General features: G+C 61.1%; 2 protein-coding genes across 2 annotated transcripts; both read right to left on the reverse strand.

Moving 5' to 3' along the window:
* Positions 1–1,037: 1,037 nt before the first annotated feature.
* On the reverse strand, positions 1,038–15,910 carry LOC136001233 (collagen alpha-1(I) chain-like). The gene is made up of 8 exons (XM_065655332.1): positions 15,810–15,910; positions 15,447–15,473; positions 13,627–13,941; positions 11,500–11,586; positions 9,246–9,560; positions 7,400–7,531; positions 3,125–7,315; positions 1,038–1,336 (listed from the first exon to the last, which is right to left on the reverse strand). Exons 1-8 carry the CDS (start codon positions 15,838–15,840, stop codon positions 1,038–1,040), a joined length of 5,397 nt encoding a protein of 1,798 aa, XP_065511404.1. The 5' UTR covers positions 15,841–15,910.
* LOC136001262 (uncharacterized) lies at positions 13,948–15,273 on the reverse strand (the record flags this gene model as incomplete). Its single annotated transcript, XM_065655370.1, is given in 2 exon segments — positions 13,948–14,472; positions 14,474–15,273. Coding segments are annotated over 2 exon segments (987 nt in total), but the record flags the coding sequence as incomplete, so codon positions are not given.
* Positions 15,911–17,159: the final 1,249 nt, after the last annotated feature.

Here is a 17,159-nt window from a genome sequence, read left to right on the forward strand (position 1 = left end):
GAGAGTGGGGGGATCCCTATGGGGGGCCATGGGGGGTCAGAATGGGGGGGGATAATGGGGGAGGGGACATTGAGAGGGTCCCTGGGGGGGGGACGTTGAGAGCCCCCCCCAAATCAGCCCCCCCCCCAAAATGAGCCCCCCCCAAATGAGCCCCCCCCAAATCAGCCCCCCCAAAAATCAGTCCCCCAATCAGCCCCCCAAAATCAGCCCCCCCAATGAGCCCCCCCAAATCAGCCCCCCCAAATTACCCCCCCCAAAATGAGCCCCCCCAAATCAGCCCCCCCCAAATCAGCTCCCCCCAAAATCAGCCCCCCCAAAATCAGCCCCCCAAATGAGCCCCCCCCCAAAATCAGGCCCCCCCAAAAATCAGCCCCCCCAAATCAGCCCCCCCAAAATGAGCCCCCCCAAATCAGCCCCCCCCAAAATCAGCCCCCCCAATGAGCCCCCCCAAATGAGCCCCCCCCCAAATCAGCCCCCCCCAAATCAGCCCCCCCCCAAATCAGGCCCCCCCCAAAATCAGCCCCCCCCAATCAGCCCCCCCAAATTACCCCCCCCAAAATGAGCCCCCCCAAATGAGCCCCCCCAAATCAGGCCCCCCCAAAAATCAGCCCCCCCAAATCAGCCCCCCCAATGAGCCCCCCCAAATCAGCCCCCCCCAAATCAGCCCCCCAATCAGCCTCTCCCCAAAAATGAGCCCCCACAAAAATGAGCCCCCCCAAATGAGCCCCCCCAAATGAGCCCCCCAAATCAGCCCCCCCCAAAATCAGCCCCCCCAAATCAGCCCCCCCCCCAAAATCAGCCCCCCCCAAATTACCCCCCCCAAAATCAGCCCCCCCAAATCAGTCCCCCCCCAAAATCAGCCCCCCCAAATCACCCCCTCCAAAATGACCCCCCCCAAATCAGCCCCCCCCAAATCAGCCCCCCCGAATCAGCCCCCCCCAAATGAGCCCCCCCCCCAAAATCAGCCCCCCCATCAGCGCCCCCCAAATCACCCCCTCCAAAATGACCCCCCCACCCCCAAAATGAGCCCCCCCAAATCAGCCCCCCCCCCCAAAACGAGGCCCCCCCCCCCCAAACCAGCACCCGCGGGCGCTGCAGCGGGGGCTCCGGCCCCATTTATTGCCGGGGGGGTCACAGCAGCGCCCCCCCCCTCTCCTCCCCCCCGCGCCGGGCCCGGGGGGCGGGGTCACGCGGCCCCAGACCCCGCCCCGGAAGTGACGCAGCGCCGCGGTGAGCGCGCGCACGTCCCCGCGCAGCCCGCGCAGCTCCCGCAGCAGCGGGCACGGGCCCCGGAAACCGGAACCGGAAGCGGAAGCGGAAACGGCGGGGGACACACCTGGGGGCGGACATAGAGAACCATCGAAATCGAGGTAAAAGTAAAAATCTGAGTAAAAAGTAAAAGTAAAAATAAAAATAAAAATAAAAGTAAAACTAAAATAAAAATTAAAAATAAAATAAAAGTAAAAATAAAATAAAAATTAAAATAAAATAAAAATAAAAGTAAAAATAAAAAAAAATAAAAATAAAAATAAAAATAAACGTAAAAATAAAATAAAAATAAAAATAAAAGTAAAAGTAAAAGTAAAAGTAAAAATAAAAATAAAAATAAAAATAAATAAAAAATAAATATAAATATACATATAAAAATTAAAAATAAAAATAAAAGTAAAAATAAAATAAAAAATAAAAATAAAAATAAAAATAAAAATAAAAGTAAAAATAAAATAAAAATAAAAGTAAAGTAAAAGTAAAAGTAAAAATAAAAATAAAAAAAATAAATATAAATATACATATAAAAAATAAAAATAAAAATAAATATAAATATAAAAATAAATATAAAAATTAAAAAAAGCAAAAATAACCCAAAACCAAACCATATAAAAATTAAAATAATAATAAAAATAATAATAAATATACAAAAAAAATTTAAAAAATAAAAATAAAAATAAAAGTAAAAATAAAAATAAATATCCCCAGTATTCCCCAATACCCCCCAATATTCCCCAATATTCCCCAATATGCCCAATATCTCCCCAATATCCCCCCAAAATCCCCCCCAATATCCCCCAGTATCTCCAATAATCCCCCAATATCCCCAATATGCTGCCAGGGCCCCCAGAGCACCCGTGGGACCCCCCAGGAGCCACCCAGCCCCCCAGCACCCGTGTCCACCCATCATCCATCCATCTGCCCACCCGTCATCCACCCACCCATCCATCTGTCCATCTGTCCATCCATCCATCCATCCACCCATCATCTATCCATCCATCCATCCATCCATCCATCCATCTGTCCATCCATCCATCCATCATCCATCCATCCATCTGTCCATCCATCCATCCATCTATCCATCTGCCCACCCATCATCCATCCATCCATCCATCTGTCCATCCATCCATCCATCCATCCATCCATCCATCCATCTGTCCATCCATCCATCCATCCATCCATCTGTCCATCTGTCCATCCATCCATCCATCCATCTGTCCACCCATCATCCATCCATCTGTCCATCTGTCCATCCATCATCCATCCATCCATCCATCCACCCATCATCTATCCATCCATCCATCCATCCATCTAATCATCTGTCCATCCATCATCCATCCATCTGTCCATCTGTCCATCCATCATCCATCCATCCATCCATCCATCCATCATCTGTCCATCTGTCCATCCATCCATCTGTCCATCCATCATCCATCCATCCATCATCTATCCATCCACCCATCCATCCATCTGTCCATCCATCATCCATCCATCCATCCATCTGTCCATCCATCATCTATCCATCCAACCATCCATCCATCCATCAATCCATCTGTCCATCCATCCATCAGTCCATCCATCATCAATCCATCCATCCATCTGTCCATCCATCCTTCATCCATCCATCTGTCCATCCATCCATCATCCATCTGTCCATCCATCATCTATCCAACCATCCATCCGTCCGTCCATCATCTATCCATCCATCTGTCCATCAATCCATCTATCCATCCATCCATCTGTCCATCAATCCATCATCCATCCATCCATCTGTCCATCAATCCATCATCCAGCCATCCATCTGTCCATCCATCCACCCATCCAGATTTCTTCCCAACACTTCCTTGTTTAGTACCATCTGGATCCAGATCTGCTGTAGGACGTGCGCTCATCGTGGAACCCTCTGGACCTGGTTCTACTACAGGACGTGTGCTCCATGTGGTTCCACCTGCATCCAGACCTGCTGGGGGACGTGTGCTCCTCATGGTACCTTCTGGACCTGGTTCTGCTGGGGGACGTGTGCTCCTCATGGAACCTTCTGAACGTGGTTCTGCTGTGGGACGTGTGCTCCTCATGGAACCTTCTGGACCTGGTTCTACTACAGGACGTGTGCTCATCGTGGAACCTTCTGGACCTGGTTCTGCTGTGGGGCGTGTGCTCCATGTGATATTTTCTGGACCTGCTTCTACTACAGGACTTGTGCTCCATGTGGTCCCATCTGCATCCAGATCTGCTGTGGGACGTGTGCTCCTCATGGAACCTTCTGGACCTGGTTCTACTGCAGGACGTGTGCTCCTCATGGAACCTTCTGGACCTGGTTCTACTACAGGACGTGTGCTCCTCATGGCACCTTCTGGACCTGGTTCTACTGCAGGACGTGTGCTCATCGTGGAACCTTCTGGACCAGGTTCACCTCCAAGACGTGTGCTCCATGTGGCACCATCTAGACCTGGTTCTGATGGAGAACGTGTGCTCATCGTGGAACCTTCTGGGCCTGGTTCTGCTCCAAGATGGGTGCTCCATGTGGTACCATCTGGATCCAGCTCCACTGCAGGACGTGTGCTCATCGTGGAATCATCTAGACCAACATCTGCTGAAGAACGTGTTGCCCATGTGGTTCCACCTGCATCCAGACCTGCTGTGGGACGTGTGCTCATTGTGGAACCTTCTGGACCAGGTTCTGCTGTGGGACGTTTGCTCATCGTGGAACCTTCTAGACCTGGTTCTACTACAGGACGTGTTGTCCATGTGGTTCCACCTGCATCCAGAACTGCTGTGGGACGTGTGCTCATCGTGGAACCTTCTAGACCTGGTTCTACTACAGGACGTGTTGTCCATGTGGTGCCACCTGCATCCAGTTCCACTGCAGGACGTGTGCTCATCATGGAATCATCTAGACCAAGATCTGCTGAAGAACGTGTTGCCCATGTGGTTCCACCTGCATCCAGACCTGCTGTGGGACGTGTGCTCATCGTGGAACCTTCTGGACCTGGTTCTACTACAGGACGTGTGCTCCATGTGGTTCCACCTGCATCCAGATCTGCTGGGGGACGTGTGCTCCTCATGGAACCTTCTGGACCTGGTTCTGCTGTGGGACGTGTGCTCCTCATGGAACCTTCTGGACCTGGTTCTACTGCAGGACGTGTGCTCCTCATGGAACCTTCTGGACCTGGTTCTATTGCAGGACGTGTGCTCCATGTGGTTCCACCTCCATCCAGATCTGCTGGGGGACGTGTGCTCCTCATGGAACCTTCTGGACCTGGTTCTGCTGGGGGACGTGTGCTCCTCGGGGTGTCTTCTAGAGCAAGATCTGCTGAAGAACGTGTCGTCCATGTGTTTCCACCTGCATCCAGACCTGCTGTGGGACGTGTGCTCATCATGGACCCTTCTGGACCAGGTTCATATCCAAGACGTGTGCTCCTCATGGCACCTTCTGGACCTGGTTCTCCTCCAAGACGTGTGGCCCATGTGGTACCATCTGGATCTAGCTCCACTGCAAGATGTGTGCTCCTCATGGAACCTTCTGGACCTGGTTCTGCTGTGGGACGTGTGCTCATCGTGGAACCTTCTGGACCTGGTTCATCTCCAAGAGTTGTGCTCCATGTGGCACCTTCTGGACCTGGTTCTGCTGCAGGACGTGTGCTCCTCATGGCACCTTCTGGACCTGGTTCTATTGCAGGACGTGTGCTCCATGTGGCACCTTCTGGACCTGGTTCTGCTGGGGGATGTGTGCTCATTGTGGAACCTTCTGGACCTGGTTCATCTCCAAGAGTTGTGCTCCATGTGGCACCTCCTGGACCTGGTTCTGCTGGGGGACGTGTGCTCCTCATGGAACCTTCTGGACCTGGTTCTACTACAGGACGTGTGCTCATCGTGGAACCTTCTGGACCTGGTTCTGCTGGGGGACGTGTGCTCCTCATGGAACCTTCTGGACCTGGTTCTATTGCAGGACGTGTGCTCCATGTGGCACCTTCTGGACCTGGTTCTGCTGGGGGACGTGTGCTCCTCATGGAACCTTCTGGACCTGGTTCTGCTGCAGGACGTGTGCTCCTCATGGAACCTTCTGGACCAGGTTCTCCCAGGTTCTGGTTACCCCACATGGCATCACCTGCTGGGACCCCCGTGGTGGGGGCCAAGTCCTCCCTGCCTTTGGGCCTGGTGGTCCCAACCAGCTCCTGTCCCACCTCGACCTGAGCGGCACGACCGGGACCCTGTTGGGTGACACCGGCTGGACTCCTCGTGGCCTTGGCCTTGGCCACCGTGGTCCCAAGCGCCCCCCGTCCCGCTGGTTTCCTGGAGCTCTGGGCGGCACCTGCCAGGACCTGCTCGGCTTTGGGCCGGGTGCTCCGTGATGGGCCGGTGGGATCCCGTCCTGCGATGGGACGGGTGACACGGGGGGTGACAACGGGAGCCCGTCCCGTCTTGGACCTGCTGTCACCTGCATCTGGTCCCATCTGGGACCTGGTGTCACCTGCATCTGGTCCCACTTTAGATCTGGTGCCACCAGGATCTCGTCCCATCTGGGACCTGGTGTCACCTGCATCTGGTCCCACTTTAGATCTGGTGTCACCAGGATCTCGTCCCACCTTGGACCTGGTGTCACCTGCATCTTGTCCCATCTTGGACCTGGTGTCACCTGCATCTTGTCCCATCTGGGACCTGGTGTCACCTGCATCTGGTCCCATCTGGGACCTGGTGTCACCTGCATCTTGTCCCATCTGGGACCTGGTGTCACCTGCATCTGGTCCCATCTGGGACCTGGTGTCACCTGCCTCTGGTCCCACTTTAGATCTGGTGCCACCAGGATCTCGTCCCACCTTGGACCTGGTGTCACCTGCATCTTGTCCCATCTGGGACCTGGTGTCACCTGCATCTGGTCCCACTTTAGATCTGGTGCCACCAGGATCTTGTCCCATCTGGGACCTGGTGTCACCTGCATCTGGTCCCATCTGGGACCTGGTGTCACCTGCATCTGGTCCCACTTTAGATCTGGTGCCACCAGGATCTTGTCCCATCTGGGACCTGGTGTCACCTGCATCTGGTCCCATCTGGGACCTGGTGTCACCTGCATCTTGTCCCATCTGGGACCTGGTGTCACCTGCATCTGGTCCCACTTTAGATCTGGTGCCACCAGGATCTCGTCCCATCTGGGACCTGGTGTCACCTGCATCTTGTCCCACTTTAGATCTGGTGCCACCAGGATCTCGTCCCATCTGGTACCTGGTGTCACCTGCATCTGGTCCCATCTGGGACCTGGTGTCACCTGCATCTGGTCCCACTTTAGATCTGGTGCCACCAGGATCTCGTCCCATCTTGGACCTGGTGGTGGCCCCTGGATCTTGTCCCATCTTGAGTCTGGTGCCACCTGGACCTTGTCCCACCTTGAACCTCTTGGTGTCACCTTGTTCCTGTCCCACCTTGGCTCTGGTGGCCCCTGGATCTTGTCCCACCTTGGACCTGGTGTCACCTGCATCTGGTCCCATCTTGGACCTGGTGTCACCTGCATCTTGTCCCACTTTAGATCTGGTGCCACCAGGATCTGGTCCCACCTTGGACCTGGTGTCACCTGCATCTTGTCCCACTTTAGATCTGGTGCCACCAGGATCTCGTCCCACCTTGGCCCTGGTGGTACCACCTGGATCTGGTCCCACTTTAGATCTGGTGGCCCCCGGATCTGGTCCCCCCTTGGCCCTGGTGGCTGCGGGTTCCCGTCCGCCCTTGACCTTGGTGCTCTGGACGCCCCCGGCCGGGTCCTGCTGCGCTTTGATCCTGACGATCCGCACGGGACCCCGTCCCGCGGTGCCCCCGCTGTCCCCGTGTCCTGGGGCGTCCCCGTGTCCCGGGGGGTCCCCAGTGCCGGGGGTGTCCCCGGTGTCGCCGTGTCCCGGGGGGTCCCCAGTGCCGGGGGTGTCCCCGGTGTCCCCGTGTCCTGGGGTGTCCCCGTGTCCCGGGGGGTCCCCAGTGCCGGGGGTGTCCCCGGTGTCCCCGTGTCCCACGGTCACATCCATCGATGTCCCCGGTGCTGGCGGCAGCAGCTTCGTGTGTCCTGCACCAACCGGGGGGGGGCGCTCAGCCCAACGTGGGGACACGGGCGGGGGGGCGGGGGGGGGCGGGGGGGATGTCCCCAAACCTGCTCCGGGGTCCCGCGGTGACATCCAGGGGGGAGGTGACGTCCGGTTGGGGGGTGACAGCCGCGGCGGCTCCATCCGCGGCCGGTGGGGGGGGGGCTCTGTGGGGCGGGGGTCCGGGGGGGGCAGCTCGTCTGCGGGGGGAGGGGAACAGGGTGAGCACGGCGGGGTCCCCGGGCGCTGCACGCACTGCACGCACTGCACGCACACTGCACGCACTGCACGCGCTGCACGCGCTGCACGCACACCGCGCAGACAGGCACTGCCCCCGTGCGCTGCGCGCCCCTTGGACATGCACTGCACCCTGCCCATGCCTGCGCTGCGCTGCGCTGCGCTGCACTGCACTGCACAGCCTCCTTGTTCCCATGCACTGCACAGGCTCGGCGTCCCTGTTCGCTGCGCCGTGCTCACGTACACACTGCACACGTGCAGCGTCCCCGTGCGCTGCACCAGCTCTCTGTCCCCGTGCGCTGCGCAGACCCCACGTCCCCATGCACTGCACAGTGTCCACACGCACTGCAGAGACTCGGTTTCCCCATGCACTGCACAGACCCCACGTCCCCACGCACTGCACAGCGTCCCCACGCACTGCACAGTGTCCCCACGCACTGCCCCAGCTCTGTGTCCCCATGCACTGCACAGCGTCCCCATGCACTGCACAGTGTCCCCACGCACTGCACAGCGTCCCCACGCACTGCCCCAGCTCTGTGTCCCCACGCACTGCACAGCGTCCCCACGCACTGCACAGCGTCCCCACACACTGCCCCAGCTCCATGTCCCCACGCACTGCACAGCGTCCCCACGCACTGCACAGCGTCCCCACGCACTGCCCCAGCTCCATGTCCCCACGCACTGCACAGCGTCCCCATGCACTGCACAGTGTCCCCACGCACTGCACAGCGTCCCCACGCACTGCCCCAGCTCTGTGTCCCCACGCACTGCACAGCGTCCCCACGCACTGCACAGCGTCCCCACGCACTGCACAGCGTCCCCACGCACCGCCCCAGCTCTATGTCCCCATGCACTGCACAGCGTCCCCATGCACTGCACAATGTCCCCATGCACTGCACAGACCCCACGTCCCCACGCACTGCACAGTGTCCCCATGCACTGCACAATGTCCCCATGCACTGCACAGACCCCACGTCCCCATGCACTGCCCCAGCTCTATGTCCCCATGCACTGCACAGTGTCCCCATGCACTGCACAATGTCCCCATGCACTGCACAGACCCCACGTCCCCACGCACTGCACAGTGTCCCCATGCACTGCACCAGCTCTATGTCCCCATGCACTGCACAGACCCCACATCCCCACGCACTGCACAGTGTCCCCACGCACTGCCCCAGCTCTATGTCCCCATGCACTGCACAGACCCCACGTCCCCATGCACTGCAGTGTCCACACGCACTGCACAGTGTTCCCATGCACTGCACAGACCCCACGTCCCCACGCACTGCACAATGTCCCCATGCACTGCACAGACCCCACATCCCCACGCACTGCAGTGTCCCCATGCACTGCGCAGTGTCCCCACGCACTGCCCCAGCTCTATGTCCCCATGCACTGCACAGCGTCCCCATGCACTGCACAGACCCCACGTCCCCATGCACTGCACAGTGTCCCCATGCACTGCACAGACTCAGTTTCCCAATGCACTGCACAGACCCCATGTCCCCATGCACTGCACAGCTTCCCCATGCACTGCACAATGTCCCCATGCACTGCACAGACCCCACGTCCCCACGCACTGCACAGCGTCCCCACGCACTGCACAGCGTCCCCACGCACCCCCCAGCTCTGTGTCCCCCCGCCCTGCACAGCCCCGTCCCCCCGCGCCCCCCGTACCCGCGCAGACCACGGCCGCATCCTGCCCGTGCCCGCAGTCGCTGACCCCCCAGGGCGCCGCCGGACACTCCAGCAGCGACTCCTCGTCCCCGCGGCACCGCACGTCGTCCAGCCACACGGGGCCCGTCCCCTCCCCGAAGAAAGCGGCGCGGGGGGCGGCGACGGGGCCCCCGCAGCCCAGCTGGGCGCAGACCACCCGGGCGGCCGCCAGACCCCACAGGTCGTCGCACACGGTGCCCCAGAGCCCCCCGTGCAGCAGCTCCAGGCGGCCGGCGCAGCGACCGGGACCCCCGGCCAGACGCAACGGGGGGGACCCTGGGGGACAGGGAGGGGGTGAGGGGGGCGCGGGGGCACGGGGGGTGTGCGCGTTGTGCTTGCGCACAGGGATTGTGCACAGGGGTTGTGCACACTGTGCTTGCGCACAGGGATTGTGCACAGCGACTGTGCGCGTTGGGCTTGTGCACAGTGAGCGTGCACGTTGGGATTGTGCACAGTGACTGTGCACAGGGGTTGTGCGCACTGTGCTTGTGCACAGGGATTGTGCACAGGGGTTGTGCACACTGTGCTTGTGCACAGTGAGCGTGCAGGTTGGGATTGCGCAGAGTGACTGTGCACAGGGGTTGTGCGCACTGTGCTTGTGCGCTGTGAGCGTGCACGTCGCGCTTGTGCACAGTGATTGTGCACAGCGACTGTGCGCGTTGGGCTTGTGCGCAGTGAGCGTGCACGTTGGGATTGCGCACAGCGACTGGGCACAGGGGTTGTGCACACTGTGCTTGTGCACAGGGATTGTGCACAGGGATTGTGCACACTGTGCTTGTGCGCAGTGAGCGTGCACGTCGCGCTTGTGCACAGTGATTGTGCACAGCGACTGTGCGCGTTGGGCTTGTGCACAGTGAGCGTGCACGTTGGGATTGCGCACAGCGACTGTGCACAGGGGTTGTGCGCACTGTGCTTGTGCACAGGGATTGTGCACAGGGGTTGTGCACACTGTGCTTGTGCGCTGTGAGCGTGCATGTCAGGATTGTGCACAGTGACTGTGCACAGGGGTTGTGCGCACTGTGCTTGTGCACAGGGATTGTGCACACTGTGCTTGTGCGCAGTGAGCGTGCACGTTGGGATTGCGCACAGTGACTGTGCACAGGGGTTGTGCACACTGTGCTTGTGCGCAGTGAGCGTGCATGTTGGGATTGTGCACAGTGACTGTGCACAGGGGTTGTGCGCACTGTGCTTGTGCACAGGGATTGTGCACAGGGGTTGTGCACACTGTGCTTGTGCACAGTGAGCGTGCAGGTTGGGATTGCGCAGAGTGACTGTGCACAGGGGTTGTGCGCACTGTGCTTGTGCACAGTGAGCGTGCACGTTGGGATTGCACACAGTGACTGTGCACAGTGACTGTGCGCACTGTGCTTGTGCACAGTGATTGTGCACAGCGACTGTGCACGTTGGGCTTGTGCACAGTGAGCGTGCACGTTGGGATTGCACACAGTGACTGTGCACAGGGGTTGTGCACACTGTGCTTGTGCACAGTGATCATGCACAGAGGGACTGTGCATAGTGATTGCGCACATTGTGCCTGTGCAAAGTGACTGTGCACAGTGACCATGCACATCGTACTCGTGCACATCGTGCTTGTGCACAGTGACCATGTGCAGAGTGACCGTGCATAGTGACTGTGCGCATTGTGCTTGTGCACAGTGACCGTGCGCATTGAACTTGTGCACAGTGACCGTGCACAGTGACCGTGCACATTGTGCTTATGCACAGTGACCGTGCACATTGTGCTTGTGCACAGTGACCATGCACAGCGACTGTGCGCATTGTGCTTGTGCACAGTGACCGTGCACATTGAACTTGTGCACAGTGACCGTGCACAGTGACCGTGCACATTGTGCTTGTGCACAGTGACCGTGCACATTGAACTTGTGCACAGTGACCATGCACAGCGACTGTGCGCATTGTGCTTGTGCACAGTGACCGTGCACATTGAACTTGTGCACAGTGACCGTGCACAGTGATTGTGCACATTGTGCTTATGCACAGTGACCGTGCACATTGAACTTGTGCACAGTGACCATGCACAGCGACTGTGCACATTGTGCTTGTGCACAGTGACCGTGCACAGTGACCGTGCGCACCGTGCGCCCTGTACCCGTGCACCTTATACCCCATGCACCCCATCCCTGTCACCCTGTCCCCGTCACAGTGTCCCCATCCCCGTCCCCGTCCCCGTCCCCTCCGCACTGTCCCCTCTCACCCGCCGGCCCGGTGGCCGTGGTGACCCCGGTTGGCACCGCGGGCGTCCAGAGGCTCTCGATGCCATCCAGGGGCTGGAACTGCTGAGCTGTTGGGGACACGGCGCAGCCGGTCCCCCCCGTGCCATCCCCTTGCGTCCCCCGCACCGCGTCCCCATCACCCCGTCCCCGTCCCTCTGTACCCGTCCCCCCCGTCCCCTGTCCCAGCCACCCCCTCCACATCCCCATATCCCTGTCCTTCTGTCCCCTGTCCCAGTCACCCCGTCCCCCACCCCTGTCCCCATATCCGTGTCCCCCATCCCCGTCCCCGCATATCACCCCATCCCCATATCCCTGTCCCCTGTCCCAGTCACCCCATCCCTGTCCCCCCATCCCTGTCCCCATATCCCTGTCCCAGTCCCCCCATCCCCATCCCACCCCCATATCCCTGTCCCCCTGTCCCCATCCCCCCAACCCTGTCCCCCCATCCCTGTCCCCCTGTCCCCATCCCCGTCCCCCCATCCCCCTCCCCCCATCCCTGTCCCAGTCCCCATATCCCTGTCCCCATGTCCCCATCCCCGTCGCCCCATCCTTGTCCCCCCATCCCCGTGCCCATCCCCATATCCCTGTCCCCATGTCCCCTGTCCCAGTCCCCCCATCCCTGTCCCCATCCCTATATCCCTGTCCCCCTGTCCCCATCCCTGTCCCCCCATCCCTGTCCCCATATCCCTGTCCCCCTGTCCCAGTCCCCCCATCCCCGTCCCCATCCCCATATCCCTGTCCCCATGTCCCCATCCCCGTCCCCCCATCCCCATCCCACCCCCATATCCCTGTCCCCCTGTCCCCATCCTCCCATCCCTGTCCCCATCCCTGTCCCCATATCCCTGTCCCAGTCTCCCCATCCCCGTCCCCATCCCCATATCCCTGTCCCCACGTCCCCCCATCCCCGTCCCCATCCCATCCCCCTATCCCTGTCCCCATGTCCCCATCCCCGTCCCCCCATCCCTGTCCCCATATCCCTGTCCCAGTCTCCCCATCCCCGTCCCCATCCCCATATCCCTGTCCCCATGTCCCCATGTCCCCCCATCCCCGTCCCCATCCCACCCCCATATCCCTGTCCCCATGTCCCCATCCCCCCATCCCTGTCCCCAACCCATCCCCCTATCCCTGTCCCCATGTCCCCATCCCCGTCCCCCCATCCCTGTCCCCATATCCCTGTCCCAGTCCCCCCATCCCCATCCCACCCCCATATCCCTGTCCCCCTGTCCCCATCCCCCCATCCCTGTCCCCAACCCATCCCCCTATCCCTGTCCCCATGTCTCCATCCCCGTCCCCCCATCCTTGTCCCCCCATCCCTGTCCCCATATCCCTGTCCCAGTCTCCCCATCCCCGTCCCCATCCCCATATCCCTGTCCCCATGTCCCCATGTCCCCCCATCCCCGTCCCCATCCCACCCCCATATCCCTGTCCCCCTGTCCCCATCCCCCCATCCCTGTCCCCAACCCATTCCCCTATCCCTGTCCCCATGTCCCCATCCCCGTCCCCCCATCCTTGTCCCCCCATCCCTGTCCCCATATCCCTGTCCCAGTCTCCCCATCCCCGTCCCCATCCCCATATCCCTGTCCCCATGTCCCCTGTCCCCACGTCCCCCCATCCCCGTCCCCATATCCCCATCCCCATGTCCCCATCCCTGTCCCCCCATCCCCATCCCCATCCCCATATCCCCGTCCCCATGTCCCCATCCCCCCATCCCCGTCCCCCCATCCCTGTCCCCATATCCCTGTCCCAGTCTCCCCATCCCCGTCCCCATCCCCATATCCCTGTCCCCATGTCCCCCCATCCCCATCCCCATCCCACCCCCATATCCCCGTCCCCATGTCCCCATCCCTGTCCCCCCATCCCCGTCCCCCCATCCCCGTCCCCGTCCCCATCCCCCTATCCCTGTCCCCATCCCATCCCCATATCCCTGTCCCCATATCCCTGTCCCTGTCCCCCCATCCCCGTCCCCATCCCCATATCCCCGTCCCCATCCCACCCCCATATCCCCATCCCCATGTCCCCATCCCCATGTCCCCATCCCCATGTCCCCATCCCACCCCCATCTCCCCGTCCCCCTCCCCGGTCCCCACCCCGGTCCCCCCGCCGCCCACCCTGGCACACGACGCCGGCGTCCTCGCGGTGGGCGCAGACGTGCGGCCGCCAGCCGCGGTGGGCGCAGCGGGCGAGGCGGCGCTCGGTGCCGCGGCAGCGCAGCTCGCTCAGCCACACGGGCCCGGTGCCCTCGCCGAACCAGGCGCCCGCGGGGGCGGCCAGCGCGGCCCCGCAGCCCAGCTGCCGGCACGTCACCCCCGCGTCGCGCTCGTCCCAGCCGTCGTCGCACACCGTCCCCCACCTGCCCGCGTGCAGCAGCTCCACGCGCCCCGCGCAGCGCCCGGGACCCCCGGCCAGCCGCACCGGGAACGGGGCTGCGGACAGAACGGGACATACTGGGACATACTGGGATATACTGGGACATACTGGGATATACTGGGACATACTGGGACACCGGGACCCCCCGCCAGCCGCACCGGGAACGGGGCTGCGGATGGACCGGGACATACTGGGATATACTGGGACATACTGGGACATACTGGGACATACTGGGATATACTGGGACATACTGGGACACCGGGACCCCCCGCCAGCCGCACCGGGAACGGGGCTGCGGATGGACCGGGACATACTGGGACATACTGGGACATACTGGGATATACTGGGACATACTGGGACACCGGGACCCCCCGCCAGCCGCACCGGGAACGGGGCTGCGGATGGACCGGGATGGACTGGGACATACTGGGATATACTGGGATATACTGGGATATACTGGGATATACTGGGACACCGGGACCCCCCGCCAGCCGCACCGGGAACGGGGCTGCGGACAGAACGGGACATACTGGGACATACTGGGATATACTGGGATATACTGGGACATACTGGGACATACTGGGACAGACTGGGACAAACTGGGACATACTGGGACACCAGGACCCCCTGCCAGCCACACCGGGAACGGGGCTGCGGACAGAACGGGACATACTGGGACATACTGGGATATACTGGGATATACTGGGATATACTGGGATATACTGGGACACCGGGACCCCCCGCCAGCCGCACCGGGAACGGGGCTGCGGATGGACCGGGCCGTACTGGGACATACTGGGACATACTGGGATATACTGGGACATACTGGGATATACTGGGACATACTGGGACACCGGGACCCCCCGCCAGCCGCACCGGGAACGGGGCTGCGGACAGAACGGGACATACTGGGACATACTGGGATATACTGGGATATACTGGGATATACTGGGATATACTGGGACATACTGGCACACCGGGACCCCCAGCCAGCCGCACCGGGAACAGGGCTGCGGATGGACTGGGATGGACTGGGATGGACTGGGACATACTGGGACATACTGGGACATACTGGGACATACTGGCACACCGGGACCCCCCGCCAGCCGCACTGGGAACAGGGCTGCGGACAGACCAGGATGGACTGGGACATACGAGGACATACTGGGACATACTGGGACATACTGGGATATACTGGGACCCCCCACCAGCCGCACCAGGAACGGGGCTGCGGACAGAACGGGACATACTGGGACATACTGGGATATACTGGGACATACTGGGACATACTGGGACACCGGGACCCCCCGCCAGCCGCACCGGGAACGGGGCTGGGGATGGACTGGGATGGACTGGGATGGACTGGGACATACTGGGACATACTGGGACCCTCTGCCAGCCACAATGGGAACGCGGCTGGGGATGAGGAGGGGTCCTACTGGGAGTGACTGGGACCCACTGGGCTCCTTCTCACCCACCCGGACCCCCTGGGGACCCCCGGACTGGGAGCCACTGGGCCATACTGGGAGCCACTGGGCCAGGTCCCTCCCTCCCCCAGTACCTGCACTGGGAGGTCCCAGCAGCCCCACTGGGGACGGGCGGACAGGGTGAGGGCGGACCCAGGCGTCCGGGGCTCGGGGTCCATGGGGCGCCCGGCAGCGGGACCAGTGCTGACCAGTTCCTCCCAGTGCCTCCCAGTGCCTCCCAGTGCCTCCCAGTGCCCCATGACCAGTTCCCAGTTCCCTCCCAGTGCCCCCCAGTGCCCTCCCAGTGTCCCCCAGTCCCTCCCAGTGCCCTCCCAGTTCCTCCCAGTGCCCCCCAGTTCCTCCCAGTGCCCCCCAGTGCCCTCCCAGTGCCTCCCAGTGCCCCATGACCAGTTCCCAGTTCCCTCCCAGTGCCCCCCCCGCACCGACCCCCCACTCACCCAGCACCAGCAGCCCCAGTCCCAGCCCCATGGCCCAACTGGTGGCGCTGGGGCCGCGGGCGGGGCGGGATGACTCAGTCTGTCCGTCCGTCCGTCCGTCCGTCCGGGGGGACCGGGGGCGGGGGACACACGTGCGGGGACACGTGGCCGCGACCCCCCCACACACGTGTGCACCGGGAGACTGGGGCCATACTGGGGGGGTACTGGGGACATACTGGGGGGAGACTGGGACCATACTGGGGGGAGACTGGGACCATACTGGGGGGAGACTAGGGTCATACTGGGGGGAGACTGGGACCATACTGGGGTGAGACTGGGGGGAGACTGGGGGGAGACTGGGGACATACTGGGGGGGAGACTGGGGGGGAGACTGGGGACCTATTGGGGGTGTACTGGGACCATACTGGGGGGGTACTGGGGACCTACTGGGGGGAGACTGGGACCATACTGGGGGATACTGGGGACATACTGGGGGGAGACTGGGGACATATTGGGGGGATACAGGGGACCTATTGGGGGGGATACTGGGGACATACTGGGGACCTACTGGGGGGAGACTGGGGACATACTGGGGGGGTACTGGGGACATACTGGGGGGAGACAGGGGACCTACTGGGGGGGTACTGCGGACATACTGGGGGGAGACTGGGGCCATACTGGGGGGAGACTGGGGACCTATTGGGGGGGATACTGGGGACATACTGGGGGGGTACTGGGGACATACTGGGGGGAGACTGGGGACCTATTGGGGGGGATACTGGGGACATACTGGGGGGGTACTGGGGCCATACTGGGGGGGTACTGGGGACATACTGGGGGGAGACTGGGGACATACTGGGGGGAGACTGGGACCATACTGGGGGGAGACTGGGGCCATACTGGGGGGGTACTGGGGACATACTGGGGGGAGACTGGGGAGCTATTGGGGGGGTACTGGGACCATACTGGGGGGGATACTGGGACCATACTGGGGGGGTACTGGGACCATACTGGGGGGGATACTGGGGACATACTGGGGACCTATTGGGGGGATACTGGGGACCATACTGGGGGGGTACTGGGGGGAGACTGGGGTCATACTGGGAGGGATACTGGGGACCTACTGGGGGGGGTACTGGGGACATACTGTGGGGGTACCGGGGGGGGGATACTGGGGACCTATTGGGGGGGTACTGGGATCATACTGGGGAGAGATACTGGGGCAAAACTGGGCCAGTACTGGGAGCCAGGGGGGCCATACTGGGGGGGGGACACTGGGGCCATACTGGGCTGTACTGGGGGTCCCGTGGGGCGGGTTTTGGGGCTCCCTGGGTGCGGGTTTGGGGGGGGGTCCCTGGGGTCCCCCCCCCC

Source organism: Caloenas nicobarica, chromosome 39 (assembly GCF_036013445.1).
Source record: "Caloenas nicobarica isolate bCalNic1 chromosome 39, bCalNic1.hap1, whole genome shotgun sequence".
NCBI classification, from domain to species: domain Eukaryota; kingdom Metazoa; phylum Chordata; class Aves; order Columbiformes; family Columbidae; genus Caloenas; species Caloenas nicobarica.

Coding starts and splice junctions, on each gene's coding strand:
- LOC136001233 (XM_065655332.1), bottom strand. CDS start 15,840: ATGGGGCTGGGACTGGGGCTGCTGGTGCTGG. Junction 9,561..11,499: donor CACGGCCACCGGGCCGGCGG/GTGAGAGGGGAC, acceptor CCTGTCCCCCAG/GGTCCCCCCCGTTGCGTCTG. Junction 1,337..3,124: donor AGCAGATCTGGATCCAGATG/GTACTAAACAAG, acceptor GTCCGCCCCCAG/GTGTGTCCCCCGCCGTTTCC.